The sequence below is a fragment of the Gymnodraco acuticeps genome, unplaced genomic scaffold (genome assembly GCF_902827175.1).
Source record: "Gymnodraco acuticeps unplaced genomic scaffold, fGymAcu1.1, whole genome shotgun sequence".
In the NCBI taxonomy this organism is placed as follows: Eukaryota; Metazoa; Chordata; class Actinopteri; order Perciformes; family Bathydraconidae; genus Gymnodraco; species Gymnodraco acuticeps.
In genome coordinates this window covers 1,972,405-1,988,888 of record NW_022990270.1, presented here as the reverse complement: position 1 = coordinate 1,988,888, position 16,484 = coordinate 1,972,405, and the positions used below count along the sequence as shown (strand labels likewise).

Genomic DNA, 16,484 nt, shown 5'->3' with positions numbered 1-16,484 from the left:
TTTGAGTAATGATTCCCTCCAAATCCACTTTGTTACTATAAATGGAGTCAGTAAGCATTGTGTGTTGTAGAGACCCCGGTACCTGTTGTTGTTTGAATTTGTTCTCAGGCAGACAGCGGATAGGAACAAGTTATGAAGGTAACACCGCCATCGCTCAGGCAGGACAGACCATTACTCATGTGATGTTAGCTCGTGTTATTAGCTAAATACAACCGCCTGCAAGATGAAGGACAGGAGTAAACACACAGTGTGTGCTGAGCAAAATGTGTTTGGTGACACTGGGTGTTTTTGTGTTAGTGTGTGTGTGTGTGTGTGTGTGTGTGTGTGTGTGTGTGTGTGTCTGTGTGTGTGTACTAGGCTGATTTAATAAGAGGTTTTTCAAAATTAAAGTATTTTTGGTTAAAGGGGAACTATTATGCAAAATGCATGTATTTTATACATAAATATGTGTCCCCGGTGTGTCCGTGAACTCACAAAGTGTCAGAAAACAAAACCCTCTCTCTTTTCCTCCGTAACGGACAAAGACAAATATCTGCAAGCTGACGACATTGTGCATTTAAGCAACAAAAATGGACTACATATTTTTCATCTGAACACTAACAGCCTGAGACACAAACTGGCTGAACTCAGGCAGCTATTCATGAACGGTAAGGCAAGCATATTATGCTTTTCTGAGACCAAATTGGACAATTCCATTACAGATTCAGAGATTGAAATAGAAGATTATCTTGTAGTGAGAAGGGACAGGAACGTGAATGGAGGTGGTGTCTGCATGTACATACATAAAGACACCAATTTCAAAAACCGTACTGACCTGCATCATGAAAATATTGAATCTGTGTGGGTTGAAATTCTTTTTGAAAATGCTAAATCTGTAATAGTCGGGACAATCTATAGACCACCGGAACAGAGTGACTTTTATGATACATTAGATGGGTGTTTGGCTGATGTGGGGGATGTAGAGACAATTATTTATGGAGACTGGAACACGGATATGCAACGTAAAGACACGTCCGTCTTCAAGTCCTTCAGTAGGATTTGTGATCTACACGGCTTCAGCCAGCTAATCACCCAACCCACCCGGGTATGTGAAACAACTCAAACTACCATTGATCTCATTCTGACCTCTGACAGGTCCAGGATCTCCAGTAAAGGGGTTATAGCATGCGGTTTAAGTGATCATTGACAGCTTCCCCCCCCCCCCATCTATGTATATACTCGCATTTTAGACTCTGTTACTAACTGTATATCTGTAGACTTGGTATGTCTTAAATGTCCGGTTAGGATGTATTAGAACAAAATCTAAAATGAAAATTGTAAATAAGCAATCTGTATGTAAAAAAACCACCTGTATGTAAATTGTTAATAAGCCATCTGTATGTAAAATATGTCTTATATGTCTTAAATGATATGATGAATTGAAAATGGGGGACCCTGATGTAAACAAGACGAAAGTCTTTCTCTGGTCTGCATCCCCTTAACAATTGTATGTTTTGAGCTGTACTGTACTGTACCCAATATACAAGCTGTTAATAAACTTTTCAATCAATCAATCAATCACACAAATCTAAAAAAAAAAAGAAAAAAAAAAGGGGGGTGCTAACAAGCAGATCCAGAATTGTTGCTCCTATTACATCATTGACAACGTGACACGTCCCAACCTATCGTCTCCGTATACAGTCGCAGCTGTGTGTCTGTTTATTCAGCAGGATGTCTGCAGGAGGCACTTAGAGTAAAGTTGTTATATATATAATACATATAATGGCACTGTTCTAGCGGTAAACACTTAAGAATGAACATGTCAAGCTATGTGCTGTATCAGAAACAATGCGCCACATGTTTTGGGAGTAATATGCTCTGTGTTTACATTAGCAAGCATGTTAACACTCAGAGCTAACCATGGAGCTAACGCTGTAGGCTACTCGAGAGAATATGTGTAACGTAATGTTCTTGTGGTAAACCCTGCGGGAGAGAAAGGTTTGAGCTCCGTACTGTTTCAGAAATAATGCTTGAAGTGGTTGGGAGCATAATATGGCATTTAATCAATGCAGCGTTTGGCTGAGTTTCTCCCAGTAGAAAACTCTCTTAGCAGAGGAAAGTTGCATGTTGCTACAAAGGGGCGTGGCTAGCAACAGCCGTTCCATTTAAAGCAGAATCAGCCTTTTTGGAACAGGGCTGGAATAGAGGGTTTGAGCAGTATGAGGCATGGCTAAAATGGGTGATCTGTTTGGTATTTTAAGCAAAAAAGGTCACAGACATGTTTTGTATAGGTACAGTATGGCCCTACAATATATTTTTCAAGTATAGCATAATAGGTCCACTTTAAATAAAATCCAGAATAAATGCCTCAATGTCAAGCAATCAATTTAGTGTAAATAATCTTGTTATCTTAAAGGACTGAGTGACTGATAAATGTTTGCATTTAATGGCCTTAATCTTGATTTGTCCAAGTATGCACCAGACAACACATAGTGAACATAGTGAGACAACACATAGTGAATTAATTATAGTGCTGTCAAAGTTAACATGTCAACGCCTGCGATTAATTAGTTTGACCTCAAATTCAAGTAGTTTATACAAGTATACGTAAATACTAGCATTTTTAACGTGTGATTAATTAGGATTAATAACGATTGTCTCTGTAATTAGGAATATCACATTGTCCAATCGATTAGCATCATTAGTATTTATCAGCCTGTCCTCCTACAAAAAACGACCATATAGGTCGATTGTTCAGTAGCTAAATACGACCCAGAGTCACGTTTTAAAGTGTAGCACCTCTAGTGGTCGTGTAAGAAACAACATCATCCCGTTGATCACAAACGCTCTGGAGGGTCGTTTATTCACCAATAACCCTCTCTGGAAAATCCTAAATTGTGGAATAGTTTGGCCATTAAAATGCTTTTTTATTAGATTTCTAGCGAGAAGTGTATATTGTACTTTTATAATCTACGTCCAGTGGATGTGTAGCCTAGGATCTATAGTTTGATAGATATTACGAAGATGATTTGAGGTCTCGCCAGGAGCTCTTTTAAATGGAATGGAACCACAAAAGACTATCCAAAACTGGACTCTGACTGGTCCAGCTAGCCCTCCCCCCACCAGAATTACACATGCTGGCTATTGTGTGTTTCGCACAACACAGTCTCACTCCCTGATAGTCCAATAACGACGCTTGGTCAGGTCCTTTGGCGTGCAGTTGTGACGCGCCGAGTCTCCTTCAGCTTCATAAACGGATGCAAAGAGCTTTGAACTGATTGCAATGTATTCCCATCGGCGGCGGTATTTGACGCTCATGGAAGCACCGCATTGGTCATTGTCGGCGGCAGTTAAATGCAATGTGAGCGTCCATCCCCATTGGATAACGGAGGATTTTACACCCGGAAGTAAATATTCTCCTCACTGTCGATTGATTTTACAGTGATATCTGCACTACTCATCAACTCAAAAACACCAGATTATTCTTGTTAATTACACAACATTGATTGGTTTAAATTGTGTACAATGCTTTTGTATTTTTCCCCTTCGATTCGGAGAAACAAATATTTTTTCAGAGTTTAGGATGGCCGAAGACACTACACTTTGTCCACAGTGGCCAAAGTCCTTTGGCCATTATATAATGTGTTTTTACTGTATTTATTCTTATTTTATTTTATTTTGTAAAGCACTTTGAATTGTCCAGATACCAGTGTTTGTGCAGATTGTTTGTATTTTTCTGATGAGAGCTGAAATTCATTTTTTGGTATTAGACATGGAAAGTTTATTTGTTGAGCATCTTCATACCTTTAATGTTGTTAAGCAGCATCAAACCTGATGCACTGCAATTTCATAAGCCTTTTAATCTGCAAGTGACAATGACACCCTTTGTTATGTTGTCTTAGACAGCTATGTGCTGTAATTTTTATTTCTCCCTCTGGCATTTTTTTTTTTAGTACTGAAACATTGGGTGTGTGTGTGGGTGTGTGTGTGGTCCAAAATTGCCTGGCACGGCAGGCAACAAACAACCTTTTTGGACCTCAACTGCCACAGAGGGTTATTTTTATTTTTGTAGATATACATTTTTGCTGTTGAACAATATTGAATGTTGGTTGAATTGAATATTGGGAGCATTTGTCAGTCTTAAGAGACATGGAAAGTTTTTTTGTTGAGCATCTTCATGCCTTTAATGTTAAGCAGGATAGTCTTTCAGTCATCAAACCTGATGCACTGCAATTTCATAAGCCTTTTGATCTGCAAATATCTGCAAGTGCCAATGACACCCTTGTTTATGTTGTCTTAGACAGCTGTGCTGTAATTTTGTTTTTCTTCCTCTGGCATTGTTTTTGTAGTACTGAAACACTGGGTGTGTGTGGTCCAAAAAGGTTTGTTGCCTGGCACGGCAGGCAATTTGTCAGTCTTAAGAGACATGCCACCATTCAAACAAAGCACTTGTCATATATGCTGATATCTGAAATGATTTATTGGTCATTGTAACTTTTAACACCAGTTTGTTGTACATCCTAATACCAATACACTACATTTGACACTAGATTAGTGTTCATTGTGAACTCCCAGGGTTGAGGATGCAACACCAGTATAATGTGCATTCAACACTCGCTCAGTGTATATTTCTAACTCTTAAAGGTATTAGATGGGATAAATTGTATCACTACTGTAGTGTTACTCTACACCAGGACAGTGTAAAATTGCAACGTTATTAGTGTACATGTTTAACTCTTAAAGGTGTTAGATGGGAGAAGATGTATCACTACTGTAGTTTCACTCTACACCAGGACAGTGTAAAATTGAAGCTGCAGGTGTTCACATCTTACACTCTTAGTGTTGGTATAGTAACACTGTGATAGTGTTATATTGTCAACACTTTGGAAAGTGTTAATTTAACACTTTGCTGGTGGTTTCCATATAAACTCTTTCATAGTGTTACAATTAACTACATGGGTGTTGAATTTTAGATTTCAAATTTGCTGTGAACCCTGACAAATATGTCATGGGGGGGGTTCCTCAAGGCTCCACCTTAGGACCTTTGCTTTTTAATATCTATATGCTACCACTGGCTCAAATGATTAAAAACAGCGATCTAAGCTATCACATATATGCAGACGACACCCAGATTTATTTTAAAATTACACCGGGAGACTACTCTCCGATTAGAACACTGAGCAAGTGCATTGAGCACATCTGGATGACTCAGAACTTTCTCCAATTGAACAAACAAAAAGCTGAGATCATTGTTTTTGGAGCAAAGAAGGACCGATTAAAAGTAATCGCAGAGCTTCAGTCGGCAGACTACAAAGTAACTCATAAAGCTAGAAATCTAGGTGTAGTGATGGACTCAGACCTGAATTTTAACAGTCACATTACAACAGTCATTAGGTCTGCATACTACCACCTGAAGAACATATCTAGGATTAAAAAACTAATGTCGCAACAGGATTTAGAAAAACTTGTCCATGCTTTTATTTTCAGTAGACTCGACTACTGCAATGGTGTATTCACAGGGCTCAGAAAAAAAATCCATCAGAAAGCTGCAGCTGATCCAGAACGCTGCTGCTCGAGTCCTCACTAACATTAAAAGAGTGGATCACATCAGTCCGGTTCTGAAGTCTTTACATTGGCTTCCAGTCGACCAACGAATTAATTTTAAAATACTATTGCTAGTTTTTAAATCACTAAATGGCTTAGGACCGAGGTATATAAACGATCTCCTGCATAACTATGAACCATCCAGGAGTCTCAGGTCCTCTGGGTCGGGTCTGCTCTCTGTTCCAAGAATAAGAATTAAACATTTAATTGAGCTGTTCATACGCCTCGCCTCGCCTCGCCTCGCCTCGCCTCGCCTCGCCTCGCCTCGCCTTGCCTATAAAAGCTGACAGCCAGAGTCTCCGCTGATATTCAGAGGTTTTGACCCCGGCTGGAAACAGGACAGGTAGGAGCATCTTATCTCAGCGTAATGTTTCTTAAAGGATCTTGTCTCACTGTTGCTGCACATTTGTAATACTTATTGGTTTGCTACTTTAAAAAAAAAGAAAGTTTATATTTGCATAGTTTTTGAAAGTGCATTGTGTTCTCCTAATGGAAGTGTTTTGAGCCATTGTGGTGCGTTTGCACGGGTTGGCCACCATAATCATTCAGATTAAATAATGCTGCAATTTAGTTTGTTGGTTTTTTCTCATGTCATTGACTAAATAATATTTGTGGCTGTCATTTTAAAACCACATTTGGCAGTGGCAGTGACTTGTACACATGTTTAAGTATGATTTCAGGAATTCTACTGTAGAGATGCCTATATGTTTTAAATGCAATTAATATGTATTTCTAAGCAGGAAGTCACACTGCAGATATGGAGCTTTTGAGTGAGTTAGCAGAACTAGGTGATTCAATTGAATCATCGATTGTTAAAATAACACCAACACATCGTCAGTGCACCATCGAGCTTAAAAATCAGAGCTCCAAATACACTCTTGGCAACCCCAGGTAAATGGAATGTTATTCTTAATATATTTTAAAATTTTGAATCCGTTCTCATATTGTAAAGATGATTTCTTATATTTCTCATTCTAGAGTGTACATGGATAGTGGACGCTGCACCGTTCCTCTGGCCCCCAGCATTAAGCCAGACTCATCTGGGGAGGCGGTGTTCGTCAAGACTCCAAACACCGCCCGAGGAGCTGTCGGCATGTTCACCTATGACCTCATCGATAATTCTACGAAACAGTGTTCTAAGAAAATAGCTGTGCTCTACAAGGTGCCCTTTGACATGAAGTTGAACTCAGTTGGGTATGCAGTGGGAGAATTAGACGTAAGCAAAGAGTGTAACCGTGATCTTTACCGTGAGATATCCAAACAAAAAAACATGACACTTGTAAGCGGCAAAGCAAAAGGCCCCAGTCTGAAACATGAAAGTGAAAATGTCACCGTCTTGGCTACAATGTCTAAATGCAACACAGCTGTCATTAAGGTGCAAGTGAGTGACAGCTGAGAAAAGCTTCAGTGATAGATAATATGGGTAATGTTGCGCTAATAGTCTCAGCTAATGCAATACGATACACCATACATAATAAAGACAATCTTCATTGCCAAAAACTACACTGAAACATTTGTGCATATGACAATAAAACCTTTGAATCATTGACTGTTGAATCTTTAATAATTGTTAATATGATACATGTTATAAGTGCTGAATGTTGGTGGCAGCATGGTAAAAGTTAGATGATAGGCACAAGCCAGCCTGAATCCTTTTTGAAGTAGGAGGGATTTAGCCTAGCGCTAACCAGTAGTAGGATCTATAAGGCAAAGCCAAAATATGTTATAACTGTGAGTTTTCCATTTACACATTTGACTGCTTGATTTGAACACCTTCCAGGTTGTTGCCATACATACTTGTGAAATAATCAATGTACTTTATCCTGTGGAAACAGCATCATTGAGTATCATAAAATATAAATAAACAAGGTTGCCTATGCTCGCATTCCTCTGATTTCACTTGCTTAACCTGATCAACAACAACAACATGCCACAAATTCTGTTCAGCAACACACACAACTACAAACAAGGATGGATGCCAGTAAATGTAAGCAGCAGTGGACAAATATTTTCAAAATAAATCAGTACACCATTTTAGATATAAGTGAAAGAGCGATTAAACCAACACACTCTCACTCCCTAAGCGTCCAGGAGCGACGTTTGGTCAGTGTCCGTGGCGTCCAGTTGTGACGCTCCTAGGCTCCTTCAGCGTCATAAAGGGACGCAAATAGCTTTCAACTGATTGCAATGTATTCCCATCTGCGGCGGGATTTGACGCTCATGGAAGCACGGCATTCGTTTGTGTCGGCTGCCCTTAAAGGCAATGTGAGCGTCCATTCCCATTGGATAACGGAGAATTGTACACCCGGAAGTAAGTATTCCTCTTACTGTCGATTGATTTTACAGTGATATCTGCACTACTCATCGACTAAAAAACACCAGATTATCCTTGTTAATTACACAACATTGATTGGTTTAAATTGTGTGCAATGCTTTTGTATTTTTCCGCTTCGATTCGGAGAAACAAATATTTTTTCGGAGTAAAGGATGGCAGAAGACACTACACTACCCAGAATCCCCAGCTATCGTTTGGACTACACCATGTACTCTGAATGCTGCGACGCAGCACCTGAGATTACTTCCAAAAAGTTGTTCACGTTCTCAATTTTTTACGTTTAACGTTATATTCGTTCGGTACACTTCGGTACACACCTGTACCGAACCGAAGGGCCCGTACCGAATAATTTCGGTACGGGTACGTGTACCGTTACACCCCTACGAAATAGTGTATGTGAAATCAACCTCACAATAAGATGCGTATATTACAATTATTAATGTCATATTTCAAGAGATTCCTCTCTGAAGAACCAGCACCTTACCGTGGTAGAGAGGTTTGTGTGCCCTGATGAACCTGGGGGCTGTGTTGTCTGGAACCTTGTGTTCCTGGTAGGGTTTACCATGGCAAATTGGTCTCAGGCAAGGGGCCAGACTAAGATTGGTTCAAAAGACCTCATGAAAGACGACACAAGAAGTGAGGATACCCGGCCCGGAGGAAGCCCGGGGTCCCCTTCTGGAGCCAGGCCCAGAAGGAGGACTCGTCGGCGAGCGTCTGGTGGCCGGGCTTGCCACGGAGCCCGGCCGGGCCCAGCCCGAAAAGGCAACGTGGGCAACACCTCCGCTTCTCCGTCCCGCGGGCCCACCACCTACGGGAAACATCGATGGGGTCGGGTGCGCTGCCAGAAGGGTGGCAGTGAAAGCGGAGGGTCTCGACGGACCAGACCCGGGCGACAGAAGCTGGCTTTGGGGACGTGGAACGTCACCTCTCTGGGGGGGAAGGAGCCGGAGCTTGTGCGGGAGGTGGAGCGTTACCAGTTGGATCTGGTTGGGCTCACCTCTACGCACAGCGTCGGCTCTGGAACCTTACTTCTGGATAGGGGTTGGACTCTATTCTTCTCCGGAGTTGCTCAAGGTGTGAGGCGCCGGGCGGGTGTGGGGATACTCACAAGTCCCCGATTAGGTGCTTCGTTGTTGGAGTTTACCCCAGTGGATGAGAGGGTCGCCTCCCTACGCCTGCGGGTTATGGGGGGGGAAAACTCTGACTGTTGTGTGTGCTTATGCACCCAACAGCAGTTCAGAGTATACGGCCTTCTTGGAGACCCTGGAAAGAGTCCTGTATGGGGCTCCTGAAGGGGACTCTTTAATCTTGCTGGGAGACTTCAACGCACATGTGGGCAATGATGGAGACACTTGGAGGGGCGTGATTGGGAGGAACGGCCCCCCTGATCTGAACCGGAGTGGTGGTTTGTTACTGGACTTCTGTGCTAGTCATGGATTGGCCATAACAAACACCATGTTCGAACATAAGGATGCTCATAAGTGTACGTGGTACCAGAGCACCCTAGGCAGAAGGTCCATGATCGATTTCGTTATCGTATCATCGGACCTGAGGCCGTATGTTTTGGACACTCGGGTAAAGAGAGGGGCGGAGTTGTCAACTGATCACCATCTGGTGGTGAGTTGGGTCGAGTGGCGGGGGAAGCCTCTGGATAGACCTGGTAAGCCCAAACGTGTAGTTCGGGTGAACTGGGAACGTCTGGAGGAGGCCCAAGTTCAGGAGGCCTTCAACTCACACCTCCGGCGGAGCTTTTCGGGCATTCCTGTGGAGGTTGGGGACATTGAACCAGAGTGGTCGGTGTTCAAAGCCTCTATTGCCGAAGCCGCGGCGGGGAGCTGTGGTCTCAAGGTCCTAGGTGCCTCAAGGGGCGGTAACCCTCGAACCTCCTGGTGGACACCGGTGGTCAGGGAAGCCGTCCGACTGAAGAAGGAGGCCTTCAGGGATTTGTTATCCCGGGGGACTCCCGAGGCAGTTGCAAGGTACCGACAGGCCCGAAGGGCAGCATTCTCATCCGTGGCTGAGGCAAAGCAGCGGGTGTGGGAGAAGTTCGGAGAAGACATGGAGAAGGACTTTCGGGCGGCACCAAAGTTGTTCTGGAAAACTGTCCGACACCTCAGGAGGGGGAAGCAGGGAACCATCCAAGCTGTGTACAGTAAGGATGGGACGTTGTTGACCTCAACTGATGGAGTGTTAGGGCGTTGGAAGGAACACTTTGAGGAACTCCTGAACCCGACAACCCCGCCCTCTATGTTAGAGGCAGAGCTGGAGTATGACGGGGGATCAACACCAATCTCCCGGGGGGAGGTCACTGAGGTCGTCAAACAACTCCACAGTGGCAAAGCCCCGGGGGTGGATGAGATCCGCCCGGAAAGGCTGAAGGCTCTGGGTGTTGAGGGACTGTCATGGTTGACACGTCTCATCAACGTTGCGTGGAAGTCGGAAACAGTACCGAAGGAGTGGCAGACCGGGGTGGTGGTTCCCCTTTTTAAAAAGGGGGATCAGAGGGTGTGTGCCAATTACAGAGGCATCACACTACTCAGCCTCCCTGGGAAAGTTTACTCTAAGGTACTCGAAAGGAGGGTCAGGCCGATTGTCGAACCTCAGATTGAGGAGGAACAATGCGGATTCCGTCCTGGTCGTGGAACGACGGATCAGCTTTTTACTCTCGCAAGGATCCTGGAGGGGGCCTGGGAGTACGCTTATCCGGTCTACATGTGTTTTGTAGACTTGGAGAAGGCGTATGACCGAGTTCCCAGGGAGTTACTGTGGGAGGTGCTGCGGGAGTATGGGGTGAGGGGGTCTCTACTCAGGGCCATCCAATCTCTGTACTCCCAAAGCGAGAGCTGTGTCCGGGTCCTCGGCAGTAAGTCGGACCCATTTCCGGTGAGGGTTGGCCTCCGCCAGGGCTGCGCTTTGTCACCAATCCTGTTTGTAATATACATGGATCGGATTTCGAGGCGTAGTCATGGGGGAGGGGGTCTGCAGTTCGGTGGACTAAGGATTGCACCACTGCTTTTTGCAGATGATGTGGTTCTAATGGCTTCATCGGTCTGCGACCTTCAGCACTCACTGGATTGGTTCGCAACCGAGTGTGAAGCGGCTGGGATGAGGATCAGCACCTCCAAATCTGAGGCCATGGTTCTCAGCAGGAAACCGATGGACTGCCCACTCCAAGTAGGGAATGAGTCCTTACCCCAAGTGAAGGAGTTCAAGTATCTCGGGGTCTTGTTCTCGAGTGAGGGAACAATGGAGCGTGAGATGGGCCGGAGAATCGGAGCAGCGGGAGCGGTACTGCAGTCGCTTTACCGCACCGTTGTGACGAAAAGGGAGCTGAGCCAGAAGGCAAAGCTCTCTGTCTTCCGGGCCATTTTCGTTCCTACCCTCACCTATGGTCCTGAAGGATGGATCATGACCGAAAGAACGAGATCGCGGATACAAGCGGCCGAGATGGATTTTCTCCGCAGGGTGGCTGGTGTCTCCCTTAGGGATAAGGTGAGAAGTTCGGTCATCAGGGAGGGACTCGGAGTTGAGCCGCTCCTCCTTCGCGTCGAAAGGAGCCAGTTGAGGTGGTTCGGGCACCTAGTTAGGATGCCACCTGGGCGCCTCCCTAGGGAGGTGTTCCAGGCACGTCCAGCTGGGAAGAGACCAAGGGGTAGACCTAGGACCAGGTGGAGGGATTATATCTCTTCGCTGGCCTGGGAGCGCCTTGGGATCCCCCAGTCAGAGCTGGTTGATGTCGCCAGGGAAAAGAAAGTTTGGGGCTCTCTGCTGGAACTGCTACCCCCGCGACCCGACCACGGATAAGCGGGAGAAGATGGATGGATGGATGGATATTTCAAGATGATTACTTAGATATTACAATATGGTTGGTTGAGCTGGAGTTCATTATTGAGCTTACACGTTAACGTCACAGTCATCTGAAGAACGAACCCAAACCTTGTTGTTTTTATTAATTGCATTACCAAATGGGTATCAAATAAACAGTAAGCATTGGTAACACAACTTCCAGTAAAATAAAAAGGACCCTGACTTGGACAATACACAATCCAACATGTTCAACAGAAGAGAATCAGTTATATTGTTTGTACACATGGTACATATATATCTGTTTGTTTAAGGTGTCCAGGTGATTCAGACAGGCTGGACCAGAGAGTGAGAGACAGAACTGGACTCCTCACAGCAGTGAACTTCAGCACAGGTACAAAGACTATTTTGTTCATACTGTACAAAGAATCAAGAAAGATATTGTTTAAAATGAATGAAGTATTGACTTTAATACACTGATATACATTCCATTAAACAATACTAAATAGATCATAGGGATGTAACGATACCCAAAACTCACGGTACGATAATATCGCGATAACAAGTCCACGGTACGGTATTTATCGCGATATTGAATAATATTTTTTTTTTTTATTTATTAAATATTAGGGCTGTCAAACGATTACAAATTTTAATCAGATTAATCACAGCTTAAAAAATGGCTACTGAAATCAATCTTACCAACTGCTGTCTGTGCAATTTACTCCGCGCGAGTTGGCAGACTTTATTTTGCTGACTTTAACATCATTTTTCATGGTGGGGCTAAGCCATTTCTTGGTATGGGTGTAGCCTACCCCAGCCATACCCTGGAAGCTGCCACTGGTGGCACGTATGGGGCGGGCCATTCTGCACATGCGTTAAATGCGTTAAATATTTTAACGCAATTAATTCAAAAAATTAATTACCGCCGTTAACGCGATAATTTTGACAGCACTATTAAATATAAATCTGATTTGTACAGCATTTTAGTAGGATAGCAGTATTTTAAAGTGTCAAAAACAAAGTGACAGTAACAGACTGTAACAAGAAAACCAGTGTTTTTGTACCTATAGTACTACCAAACAAAGTAGGCATTTTCTTTGTGCCACTGCATCTCACAAATAAACAAGGACATTTAATAATCAGACCCTGCAATAAAATAAATCAAGTTTCACTTTAGTTTTTCAAGTAACTCAACTCAAACTCACTAGTCACTCAGCATCATCAGACAGGTTTTTAGGAATATGAGAATGTCCACATTTCCAGGTATTTATAAGCTGGGATGTTTGGGCATTTACAATATCCCCTGCTCTGGAAAAAACTCTCTCGCTTGGTACTGATGTTGCCGGGACAGCAGTGGTCGCGTTAACCGAATATTGTATTTATCAATGACGGAAAAATCTGAAAGCAGTCTGTCATTTTGACGGATTAGAACAAACTCGGAACAGAGCCAACGTTTCCCCGCAGCGAGGCTCTGGTGTTATGCCGTGTTATGCATGCCCTCCAAAAGGAAATTATATAGTTTCCAAACCGTACTTTGGATCAATACATGTCTGGGAGGTTTTGCTTTACGCTGTGTGCGCTCCCGCGAGGTGCATGCACACACGGCATAACACCGCCCCCCCCGCCCCCGTTGACAGTTCACGAGCGTGCTCTCTCGTGAACTGTTCAGACTCGATGGGTAATAAGGGATTATGACGGACATTTTACGATCCTGTCTGTCAAAATGACGGACAGCGAAAAAGTCTAACGCCACCTCAGTGGGACGGAGAGATATGCTTTGGCCATGGGTGACAGTAGTGGGTCAAACTGTGCATTGTCTCTCCACCACTTCAAAAACAATACAGTTTTTGCCAAGAAGGTGAGGCTTATTGACAGGGCGAGATATAAATATACTGTATAGGCCTAGCCTACTTGTCAATGTCTCTAGGTGTGTAAATGTAGCCCTGTAAATACGATGTCCTTTTGTGTTCTGTTGTTTTATGTTCATGTTGTAACCTACTTGCTGTCATGTTGGACAGGTCTCTCTTGAAAAAGAGATCGATGATCTCAATGGGACCACCTGGTTAAATAAAGGTTGAAAAGTAAAAAAAAGTGTTTTAAAAAAAAAAGTATTTAAAAAAAAAAATCGCGGTAGATCTCACGACGGTATTGGGACGTTTATTTACCGCGATATTCGGTATATCATTACATCCCTACTAGATCACATACACATCAGTTAAGTTGAGGGTTTTTTCCATGCAAAAAGTTACATTTAGATGTTAACAAGCACTATGATTTTGTCAGCTTTCTAATTTAATGTATTAAAGGAAAATATATTTAACACATAGTGAGAACTGCTACTATTTATCTCTCAATATTGTCTGAAAAAAACGTGGTAAAAGTTATTCTTTCAGTGAGACAACAGAGCATGCTTCTACAGTTGCACTACGTTTTGATAACAGTTAAATATTATTTTGATAATAACATATTTTCAATGTTGATGAACTTCATACTTTTCATTCATAATCTGATTGTCTTTGATAGATATATCAAATATCTTTGATATTAATTAGCACTTCTTTATTAAATATTATGAATATGTCTTTATTATCAGGCTATGTTCCACAATCATTCAAAGTAGCAGTGATAAAACCGCTTCTTAAAAAAGCACAACCTCGATCCAGAGGTTTTAGCCAACTATAGACCTATTTCTAATCTTCCGTTCCTCTCAAAAATTATTGAGAAAGCAGTCGCAAAACAGTTGTGTGATTACTTAAAAAACAATGATTTATTTGAAGATTTTCAGTCTGGCTTTAGAACACATCATAGCACAGAGACAGCTCTGGTTAAAGTCACAAATGACATTCTAATAGCCTCAGACAAGGGACTTGTCTCTATTCTTGTTTTGCTCGATCTCAGTGCTGCATTTGATACTATCGACCATGATATCCTATTGCAAAGACTAGAGCACTTAGTTGGCATACAGGGAACTGCTTTAGGCTGGTTTAGGTCCTATCTATCTGAACGCTCTCAGTTTGTACGTGTCAACGATGAATCTTCCACGCAAACCAAAGTTAGCCATGGAGTGCCACAGGGCTCAGTGCTCGGACCTATTTTGTTCACATTATATATGCTTCCGTTAGCTACAAAAGCGAAGCTAACATGCTCCCCATCTGCACACTGCCGTCGCATTTTACGTTTATAAGGTAAGCGGACATGAAACTATTCAGCAAAACTATAAATAATAATCTAAGTTATTGAGTTTTTAGCATAATACTTCAGAATCTTAAAATCCCTTAACGTTTGTATGCAATTGTGCTAAATTCAACACTGGAATCAAGCAAATATGAATATGTTTGCATGACATTAGTTATTTATATTTTTATATCACTTAACTATACGTTTAATACATTTAAGTCAAGCTAAGGTACATGTGATGGTAGCTAGTTAGTGCTCTTACCTGTGAGGCCTCCTCCAAACAGCATAATAGCCAGACTGTATCATTAAAACTAAGTACCAGTTCTAGATCCTTGACTTTAGACAAACAATTCAAAAGACAACATGTATTTAAAGACCAATCTTTATTTGAAGGTGCCTCTTAACCTGATATATTAGTTATACAGTAATAGTATTGACAATCTAAAAAAACTGAGCAACTCAACAGTCAACTTTATATTTCTTATTGTCTAAAGCATTTATTATTTTCATTTTTCCCCTCTCATATTCAGTGTGGACGGATTGAGACAGCGTGGTGTCCAGAGGGCTGCAGAGACTTCAGGGAGAAACCTCCGTGTGATGGACGTCCAGTCTGTTGGTTTGGAGAGGACTAAGGCCCCGGCCACACGAGGACGACAACGGTCGTTTGCGTTACTGTTTAGTGTCACATAGACCGTTCGGCCACACGAGGACGACCGAATACGGCACTAAACGACTGCGGAAACGATAACGGGTCCCAAGGTGGATAGAACGGCATACGCAACGCTCTGGGGGGTCCAACGGCTCTGTGTGTACGCCCTATACCAGGGGTGCCCAACCAGTCGATCGCGATCGACCATTCCCAGTCGATCGCGAGATGTGTCTAAAAATAGAACAACAATATTCTGTTTTATCGTTAATGTCCTGTAACATAATCTTCCTGTGCCAGAATAATGCACTTGAACGCATCAAAGCTTTGTGATTGGCCGCCGTGACCCCATGTGTCGGGGCGTGGCTAGTGGGCAGTGCACTAATTCGCTAACGTTGTCCGTATCAACAGGAGTGACAGTCCGCACACAAACAAGACCGCAATTATGGCAGAAGCAAAACATATATAATTTTCACTCCGAGTGGGAGGATGATTATTTTTGTATTTATTCCAATTCAAAGTCCATCTGTCTCATCTGCAATGCGAGCGTAGCTTTATCGAAGAAAAGTAATTTAGGAGCGGCATTTCAAAACTGCACAAACGCTACGAGACGGAATTCCCTCCTAATTCTGCCCTACGCTCCAAAAGGGGAGGGGCCTGAAAGGACTGCTAAATGCACAGCAGTCCATTTTCACCAGGCCCAACAACAAGAGCAAGGCTGCTACCATAGCACCTTATCGTGTCAGTCACGTTCTTGCGAAACACATGAAGTCTTTCAAAGACTGCGAAGTTGTGAAAGAAGCATTCCTGGAGGCTAAATTGATTATAGTCTATTATCAATTCAGGTTAAGAAACTAGTGTTGCTTGCATCCTATTTTAAAGGCATTTCTTTTTATACTCTACTAAAATGCAACAAAAAAAGGGTTTGATTCTATT

At 42.9% G+C, this 16,484-nt stretch overlaps 1 protein-coding gene across 1 annotated transcript; it reads left to right on the top strand.

Moving 5' to 3' along the window:
- Window positions 1–5,909: 5,909 nt before the first annotated feature.
- On the top strand, window positions 5,910–7,096 carry LOC117549155 (DELTA-sagatoxin-Srs1a-like). Its single transcript, XM_034220791.1, has 3 exons — window positions 5,910–5,926; window positions 6,321–6,474; window positions 6,562–7,096. Exons 2-3 carry the CDS (start codon window positions 6,341–6,343, stop codon window positions 6,977–6,979), a joined length of 552 nt encoding a protein of 183 aa, XP_034076682.1. The 5' UTR covers window positions 5,910–5,926; window positions 6,321–6,340; the 3' UTR covers window positions 6,980–7,096.
- The last annotated feature ends 9,388 nt before the right edge of the window (window positions 7,097–16,484 follow it).

What these genes read in the sequence shown, in the direction of transcription:
- LOC117549155 (XM_034220791.1), top strand. Translation starts at nt 6,341, where the DNA reads ATGGAGCTTTTGAGTGAGTTAGCAGAACTAGGTGATTCAATTGAATCA. An exon ending in TACACTCTTGGCAACCCCAG is followed by an intron (nt 6,475 to 6,561) that starts GTAAATGGAATG and finishes TTCTCATTCTAG; the next exon opens with AGTGTACATGGATAGTGGAC.